Genomic DNA, 9663 nt, shown 5'->3' on the forward strand with positions numbered 1-9663 from the left:
CTCTCTCTCTCTTTCTTTTTTGGTGTAAGTCCATAGCCTCGGACAAAAATTAAAAGAAAACAAGGTAAGTGGGAACGGTCTCTTTAATCTCAAAGAAAGAAGCTTTAAGCTTCCTGTGCTGCTGCCACCAGAGCCATGAGCCAAGCCAGGGCAGCGCTGAGAGGTCTACAGCCACTTACTTACTCTATGCCTCGATGGCCCCAGGAGCTGATTGGCAAGCTGAGATTTCACAGAACATGAGGCCCCTCGGTACTCGAAGGCACGCCGGTGCAAATGTGTCATATGATCTGTGTTATTTCGCAATCATTCATGCTTCTGTTTCCTCCCCTCATGCACGACAGACAATTAGAGCCGAGTATGTAGAACTGTAAGGCTGACAGGCTGTTCTGATCCTAGAGAGACTAACAAAAATCAGAGCTCATATTACCAATTCTTAAGAGCCTCCAAATCCTCCTAAAATTACAGGCATTAGTGTCAGAACAGGATCCAGCAATATTGTCTTTTTTAACGTTTTACTCACTAAGATGCAAGCAAAGGACAACAACAACGTTTGAATTAATGCCTTAAATTCTATCTTCCCCAGGGAAACAAAGACTCTTTATAATGTAACAGGATAATCCCACTAAGCAGCTTGGCAGAGAGTTCAGTCCTACCCCTTTTCTCTTTGGGGAGAGAAATTCTGAAATATACAACCTTCCCATCTACAGTAAATAGCATCCCATCATTACATAAGGTAATAAGACCTTCAAGGGGGGGGTGCTGTATGGAAATATAAAAATAGTAAGACACTCCCATTTTTTAATTTTCCTTTTTTACAAACTTAAAAAAATAATCACAAATATAATGACACTCAGATACCTATTCCGAACTAGGAACTCTCTTCTGTCAGTTCTTTTCTCTCTGTAAAATGGAGATTAAAAGTGGTTCTCCTGCATTCACCGCTGCCTCCCCGAGATATGTCCTGTTGACATATAAAATTTCCTCAATTCCATAATGCATGTGTTTCCACAGGTTTACATTTCTGAAATTGGAATGCATCTCATGATTAATTTGATATAGCGTTTGTCCCCAAATGCTGTTATTAAATAAAGTTTTCTAGAACTCAGGAAACTTATTTCCCTTGTGGTCATAAAAATGTCTCTCCTCAGGAGGTAAGATTTTTTTATTTCAATGAAAAGTCCTATGGCCTTGTTTCTTGTAGCAATTAAAGAAGTACCGAGAAAGCAGGGGCACTAATTAAACCTGGGCCCCCTAAGAGAGATCTTGCTGGGATTGTCTTTTTGCCAGGGGACTCAGCAGGAGGCCTGCATTCCAATCCCAGCTCCTCAAATGGCTGACTCTACTTTCCTAGGTAAAACTCCAATTAATCTACCTGTAAAATGGTAACAACAGTAACGCTGATTTCATAGGCCTGTTATGCATATGAAGTTACATTAAATCATCCATGTTATCTTACCAGCTTGGCAGAATGTTTGGTACCTAAAGTGATCAATTTTTTATTAGCTACTATTAAATAATGTTAGCTATTAATTTAACTGATATATGAATGACTGTAGCAGCTAGGTAACTATGCATACTAGAAGTTAACTTCTTAAGTGTTAGCATTAGTTTAGAGAAGATAATAATAATAATTATTATTATTATTTTAAAATATGTTCCTAGGGTTAGAGGGAAAAAAATGGAAAAGAAAGAAGATAACATGGAGAAGAGAATGGGAGAGAAAGAAGAAAAGCTCAGTATATGTTTATGAATGCCTGGCTTACGAAGATGCCAAAGAGAGTAAATTCTGACCCAGAAAGTGTACTTAATAGAATATAGGATAAATTACTGTTACAAGGAGATTAAAATTTCAGTGGTCCAACATGATAGACAATTCTACTCTTTCGCATACAGTTCAGAAGGTTTGTTATATGCAGGGGGTGTCGTGGGAGGGTAGCTTTATTTCACCAGGCTGTCCAGTAAGCCAGGTTTCCCCTATCTGGGTTGACCATCCCCTGGAAAGTTGTTTTTCTCTGAATTCGCAAGTCTGGCTGGCCAGCATCGCCTCTGTCCTCAAGGTGTGTGAAAGGGGATAAAGAATTAGAGAACAATATAACTTCCTATGTCAAGGACATGACCAGGAAGTTGCACACATTACTTTCGCTCACCTCTCACTAGACCCACAGCCACACTAAGCTGCAAAGCAGGTGAGAATTATAGCTCAATTTATTCAATGAAAAAAGAAGGGAGTGGCTGCTGGGGAAAGACTGTATCTCAGAGAGTGGGCATCTCACTCTAGAGCCCTTGACCAGCAGGGAATAAGCTCAGAAGACAGGAGATACCATAGTATTGTGTGTTCCCCTTGACAAGGCATGTCCTTTCTATGAACCACATAACTCTATTGTTAAGTAGGTCAGGAAGAGCAGCTATCATTATCCCCATTTTACATATAGACTTTTGAAGGTGTATTATGAGCTCAAAATAATACAATTAGTAAGTGGTAGAGCCAAGATTCAAACTCAGGTCTTCAGATTTCTAAATCTATTGAGCCAGTAAATGACAGCTGTGAGCCTGATGCCTGGGATTGCCTCCAAATCATAGCCTCTTTCCCACACCACTAAATTCTCTCTCCATCCCATTGCTTCCTTGACACACCATGTAGGACATATGTGCAAAGCTATTCAAATGAGGAGAGAGCTGAAGTTTCATTCTGTGAATTGCTTTTGGCTAATAAGAAAATCGTATACCTGATTCAATTAAATAACTGTTTGTTAGATATTTAATATCTATTATTGTCTTTTAAGAGGTTCCATTCTTACTTGGGAGGGTTGCCTATAATTGTAATATAATCAACCCCTGGGATAATATTCCCTGGCCTCAGCCTGTTTTGCACCTGTGGTTTGCCTTTTGTCAGAGGTAGGTATTCAGAAAGATTGGGGGTGGGGGCTGGATGATGAAATGATTTTTCTCATGTGACTGAGAGGAGCCCTTTGTTCCACTTTCTGAAAAGCTCCATTAAAAGCCATCACTTGCCCTAGACAACCACAGAGCAGATTCATTAGCACGGAGACAGCATGGCTGATAAGTCCAAATTAATTGACTACATTGATGAAGCTTTGGAAAAATCCAAAGAAACTGCACTTTCTCGCTTGTTTTTCACCTATCAGGGGATTCCTTACCCAATCACCATGTGTACCTCAGAAACTTTCCAAGCCTTGGACACCTTTGAAGCCAGAAGTGATGACATGGTGCTCGCATCTTATCCAAAGTGTGGTAAATAACAACTCGTGTTCTGCAAAGGCACTTTTTTATAGTGAGTGGGTTGGGCAGGGTGCAAGGCAAAGGTGAGAGGAAGGCAGTTCATCTCTGCAGGAAGTCAGTTAGAAATCAGAGAGGAGGATAGCCAAGATGGGTAAGAAAATAGGTTGCAAAATCAATAACTAGAACTGCTAGATCTAGAAACCCCAACGTCTGAAAAGGAGGTCTGCGTGAAACGAACGTGATGGCTGATGCATGGAGGGGCTGGCAAAAAGAAACATGAATGCAGGAGAGTCCAGTTGCCATGTAATAGATTATTTTTCAGGGACAAGCATCAGTCCTCCAGTTTCTCAAACCAGTTTTACATGGGTCATTCATCGCTGGAGGATAAAACATTAAGAATCTAAATTATCCTATTTTACACAATCAACTTTTTATTTTTTTAAACTGTTATTTCATCTCTAAGTGTTTATTAAAGCCAACCTCATTTAATATTTTTCTTTCTCTTAACTGATGTTGGGTTTTTATAAATTTAAAATTATATACTCCTATTGAAAATATTAATTTAAAGTAAAAATAATATGATATATAATAAACAATCATTGCCATAGCGTAACATTTTTCTATAAGGAACATATTCTAGATTCAAAAAGAAGCATTGTCTCTTGTTAAAGGAGAAATCTGAGAAATAAGATGTTGAATTTTATATGAATGCAAGTAAATATTGTCTTCTACAAACCTTGTTTCTTTCCAAGCCCAGGTTCTGTTAAAAGCAGGAGAACCAGCTATGCACATCAGGGAATGGCAGTAGATTTTAATTTTTATGATGTATACAATAAAGTAATATGCCTTTGCTACATTGACTCCTTAATGAGTTTTGTCTGGTTTTTCTTACAGGTTCAAATTGGATTCTTCACATCATTAGTGAATTAATATCTGCTGATTCCAAAAAAAAGTATAAATATTCAGAATTCCCAGTTCTTGAATGTGGGGACCCAGAAAAATATCAGGTTAGTATAAAACCCGAGTGTTTAGCATCACCTTTAAAAACGATGCTACCATTGTCAAACTTTTCAACTTCTCTTTTAAAAATGTGTTACATTGTGTGTCACAGGTTATCTTACCTGTTATTACTCACCTTACCAATATAACTATTATTATTGTATTTGCTTGTGTTATTACCCATCACTGAGATAAACAGGTTTCTCTTATGATTTAAATAGGGCTAATATTATGGCTTGTAAATTTTTACATTATTTATACAATTGTTTCCAGGAAAGTCTATTTTAATTTCCAAAGACATGACCTTGAACTGAACTTTGTGACACAAACCACTTATAAGTAGGAAATTTCCTGTGATATTACTTTAGGACACTGGGAAGAATTTTTCTTCCTGATCATGATTTTGACATGTCAAAACTTGACTCTAAGCTTAACCACCCAAACTCTTGAAAACACTTTATGTCATGGAAAACCTGGTAATCCTGTTCCTCATCCAGGTTTCTATTTCTCCAGGAACTTTACTGTGAATGTAAAGCAAGGCATTACTTCTGTCTTCAGGTTTCTGCATTCTAAATCTTAGCTCTAATTATGCAATTAAAAGCTGTACTTCCAGTTAAGGGAATTTCAAGCTTTAGTAAAAAGGTCCAGATGATATTTAAAATCAAGGAGGTCTTCCAGAAGCACCTAAATTAACATTAAAATGTTTTACAAAGTGAGTGAGACATGATCCTAGCTCCAAGGTTTCTAGAAAATGTTTTAACTCAGTATGGTATTTCAGGTTTTGAATATCCGTAATTTATCAGAAATGTTTTTTTTCTTCAGATATTTAAAGACTTTTTTGTATTTTAATTATAATTTCATCATACCTAGAACAAAAACATTTTCCTTTGTTTTAAAATGGAAATCAGTGAGAGAATGAGCTCCGCGTAAGAGTTATTTACTTTACAGAAAACTTTTCTAAAATACACTATATTTTTAAACAAGATACAGATATATCTAGTCTTTACATTGTTACAGTTTGGCTATGTCACACATTTTTGTGAACATATTATATGTTTATCTAGCTTTGTTACACTTAACTCCCATTTTTCTCTTGGATATTTTTCTAATCCTTTTAGGAAATCATGTTTTTATGTGATTTTTGGCTGTGCAGTTTAGTAGAAAAAAGTACTCTATAACCTAATCTGAAAATTACCATCCGTGTGATTTTCGCACAAAGCACTTAAAACCTCAAAGCTTATTGTTAATCTCTAAAATAGGGGTTATAATATCAACCTGAGAAGATTATTGTGAGCGAATGTAAAGTAAGTCCAAATCTAAAAAGTGTAATTTTATGTAAATCAAGTATTATTACTACTAATCACCACTTGGACCCATATCATTGATTTAAATTTTTTTTAACCTCATTTTTTGCCTCTTTGCTTGAGCTGGGATCTCCACTAATCTTTTACAAAACAATTAGCCATAAATGTCTAAATATCATTTTTTCACCTGAAGTGATGTCACCAAGCAGTGAGTGACCTCTACAAGTGGAAATAAACACTTGAAGCCTTAGCACCCCACCTACCAAATACTAAAGGTATGATTTTAAGATAAAACCTTTACCTTTACAGATTAAACAGGTAATTTCATTTTTTAAATTATCAGTTGAAGTAAATTAGAGACAAAAAAAACAGAAACAGAATCAATCACTGAGTCATACTGACAAGAATTTCTCTCATAAAATATTTCTCAGATATTTAAGTGACTGCACTTTCAGGCTCTGTTGGGATATTTGATTACATGTAGTCTCATTGGCAAAAAAAAAAAAGATGTTAAAAATGGATTTGGTGGAGTTATGGAAAGACTTGAATATTTTTGTTAAAGACCTTGAATATAAAAAAAAATCCAAATTAAGTGTAAGAGTGGATTGCAGATTATGAGCTGTCTTGAACAAAATGAATTTGCTATGATTGTGGTAAAAGGTAAATTTCTCCCCAAAGAACAAAAAGAAATGATAAGCAGGATCCAACAAGGAAGATCAAAAGGTAGATTTTAATTAATTATTCATTTATGATTCTCTATTCCTCATCCCTACAAAGTAATAAAATAAGAATAAAGAAAAATTAGAGGAGGAAGAGAAGACACCACAATACTAATGCTTAAAACTACCATTCGGATACTAAACTTAAGAGTAATTCACTACACACATACACACATTTTCACCTTACTTTATTTTTAAGAGAATGAAAGAGTTTCCATCACCAAGGATTTTGGCAACTCACCTCCATTATGACAAATTACCTGGGTCCATCTTCAAGAATAAAGTCAAGGTGAGTGTCTTTCCTACTGGTATTTCAATTTGAAGTTTTTAAATGTATAGATATTGACATTCTGAGTTATGTGATGAATTTGCTCCTCATCATAGAATTTTTATAAAGAAAGTGTGAAATTTTAGTATTTCTTTGCTTGTTTCTTCAGGTATATTTGCTATACTTTCAAATCTAAAGTGTTGTCAGCTAGGATATAAATTGTACATATTTTAAAATCTGTTTTATAGTGAAGAGACTTCGGAATTCCACTAAGATATTTAGAATATTTATCAAAATAATACAACCTACGAAAATGAATGCAAAATGTTCTTTTGGTTCCATCTGGTGAGCACTATTTACCTGAAGTCCGAAACGATTTTATTTCTGAATTTCACATGTAATAGCAACTTCACATCATGTCTAAATAACTAAAGGTGCTTTGGCAAGTCTTATTTGTTTAAAAAAATCTCGTTTCATTAATTGGTATTGATCCGTTCTCACAATTATTAGTTTTTATCCAATTCTTTTTGTTTTCACCTGGTCTCCCCTCCAGTCCTTATTTCTAGGTACACTTTTGTGTGTCTCAGGAGCAAAGATTAGATTTAATTAAAATAAGTATTTAAACTCTTGAATGCCGCACATAAGAGTGACAGGATAGTGCAAAAATAGCGAAGGAAGCGGAAGGAGGAAACCCCCTAAGATAACTGCAATGGTAAGAGGAAGGTGGGGAAGTGGAGGAGGAAAGGAAGAGTTGGAAATAAATCACTAGGGAAGTAGAGGCTTAGAATTAGCGGCTAGGAGCCAAGAATCCTAGGAGCTTAGAATTGGAAAATACCTAAACAGGTGTCCACTCCAACCCCCATTAGGTACATGACTTCCACTAAGCAGCCGTCTGGACTACAACTGAGTACAACTCTATTGAGTACGCCAGCTTTGAACAGTTCTGTTAAACAGTCTTTATATTGAGAATCTCCCAAATCAAAAATACCACTTTAACATATCATTTCTCCAGTTTAATGTACGTAAATATAATCACAAATCTAGGTGACTTTTTCCATTTAATTATTCCATTAGAAACAAAGCTAAAGTAATTTATAAAGCATTTGGATTTGGAGTGAAAAAGAGTTTTACTTTCATACAAATATAAGGGCAAGAAAAGAGCAACAGAATCAAGGTAAAAGATTGATGCTGGAGATTGGTACACACTCCAGCTGGGGATTGGTACACACTCCAGCTGGCCCTCGCCATTCACATTTATGTCCCTGTAAAATTATGAACTGCTACAAGCCAGGATGACTAATGAGTGGTAGTCAAAGCCCCAAACATATATAACACTCTCAAGTGACAAGTATGTGCTATATTTGAATTTGGGGTGGGGGTGCTTTTTAGATATGAATGAACGATATAGACCCAGCTTTGTCTCCATTTAATTGTATCCTGTTACTATTAGTTATTTCTTTAGAATGACTAAGTGTTTTGAGATCCTGATTCCCTCTTAGTTTTGTGTCATCTACAAATTTGATAAATATTGCTTCTATATCTTTACCTAAATCACATATTAAAATGTCGATGATGGTCTAGTCAAGACAGTGGAAATGCCACTAAAAACTTCTAGGCATGTTCACATTAATTTACTATTTAGCCTCTTTTGCACATGAGTTTTATATGTATAATTGCTTCTTCTTCTGGCTTACAGTCTTCATTTTATAAAAAAAAGTCATAAGCAATATATCTACTAATATAGAAACCAAGTCCATGAAAAACTTGATGTTTGCAGCAACTTATTCTCATAGAACACATGCTATTCCCCGGTGGTTACTTCTTCCTCTTTTATGTGGGCCTGAATCATCCATTCAGTCAGTTCTAAAAACTTCCCCCAAATGGAGGTCAGGTTCACAAATCTGTACTTTGCAAAACCCACACCATCATCGTTTCCAAAACTGAAATGGCATCTGCCAGTTTCTCATCTTCGGAATCTCTTGTGTGTTATCTCAGATTCCCCAGCAGTCACTGACTGTGCTCAATACTGTATTTTCACAGTTCCTCAGTACTTGAAATGGAAATCGTCAGGCCAGGAGGCTTAACCTCATTTGGGGCTGCCAGAGGGTCCTCCTGCAATTGTTTGGTTCTCTTGGGTTTACTCTTTACAATGTTTATTTCACACTTTTCATTTAAAAGAATGAGTTAATTCCTTATCAGAGAAGATCTCGCCATAACATAGAAGTCACAGGTTCTGCTTCATCATCACTCGTCACACCTCAGGCCCCGAGAGTGGGCCTGTCATTCTTTAATCTCCCACCAAACTCTAAATGTTATTTTCATTGTCCTTAACCTTATTTTGCATTTTTTACTTTATTTGGGGGTTTAACCTTTCAGATCATGCAGTTGTGAGCTTGCTCTTTATTTCTTTTTAATATCTTCTACATATGCCTCTTTTACTGTCTAAACTCATTAGCAAAAGTCCTCTCCTACAACATCAATCTTCTTCTTCTTCTTCTTTACTCGCCTTTCTCCAGACTTCCCCCATCTGCCACCTCCTGTACCTCAATTTCTTACTGTCATTCTTTATATGTTAACAAAATTATGTAGCATACAAGACACGTGATATTGCTCACCCTTTCACTTTTCCAAAGTTCAAAACATAGACCTCAATAAATTAACTTAGTTTTCTCCCCCTAGATATTGGTGATATTTCGAAATCCTAAAGATACAGCAGTATCGTTTTTCCATTTCCACAATGATGTTCCCGATATTCCAAGCTATGGTTCTTGGGATGACTTCTTCAGTCAGTTCATGAAAGGACAAGGTATGGCTGCTGGTAAAAGCATTCTTCCTTCAACAGATGATCACATAAATATCAAAATTCGAATATGTATTAGGGTAAAGAAAAGAGATTAGGGCAGATCCAGGAACTCAAAAGTTGCTTTTCAATTAAGTTTTATTGCATCACTAGTTCTGTGCATCAAACAATACATTACTGTTTTTAAAAATAATTTAGACAATTTATATGTTGACTGTATCAAGTGACCACAGTACAGACATGGAACAAAGAGGCATATAACACAGTCATGTAGAAAAGCATTTTTAGTTCATTTCCCATAGTCTTTGTATAACACAATAATTAAGAGAGAGG

General features: G+C 35.8%; 2 protein-coding genes across 2 annotated transcripts in view; one reads left to right on the forward strand and one right to left on the reverse strand.

Annotated features, from left to right (window-relative positions):
* The window catches only part of CEBPZOS (CEBPZ opposite strand), a 37145-nt gene that overhangs the window by 9047 nt on the left and 18435 nt on the right, over positions 1–9663 (reverse strand). The gene's annotated exons all lie outside the window — the stretch shown is intronic.
* SULT6B1 (sulfotransferase family 6B member 1) overlaps positions 2926–9663 on the forward strand; it is a 17702-nt gene continuing 10964 nt past the window's right edge. Inside the window, exons 1-4 of the mRNA XM_039887414.1 lie at positions 2926–3252; positions 4135–4247; positions 6462–6551; positions 9210–9336. Of these exons, the coding sequence (XP_039743348.1) occupies positions 3054–3252; positions 4135–4247; positions 6462–6551; positions 9210–9336 (529 nt within the window). The 5' untranslated portion in view covers positions 2926–3053. The remainder of the gene's footprint in view (positions 3253–4134; positions 4248–6461; positions 6552–9209; positions 9337–9663) is intronic.

Source organism: Pteropus medius, unplaced genomic scaffold (genome assembly GCF_902729225.1).
Source record: "Pteropus medius unplaced genomic scaffold, Ma_sr-lr_union100, whole genome shotgun sequence".
NCBI classification, from domain to species: domain Eukaryota; kingdom Metazoa; phylum Chordata; class Mammalia; order Chiroptera; family Pteropodidae; genus Pteropus; species Pteropus medius.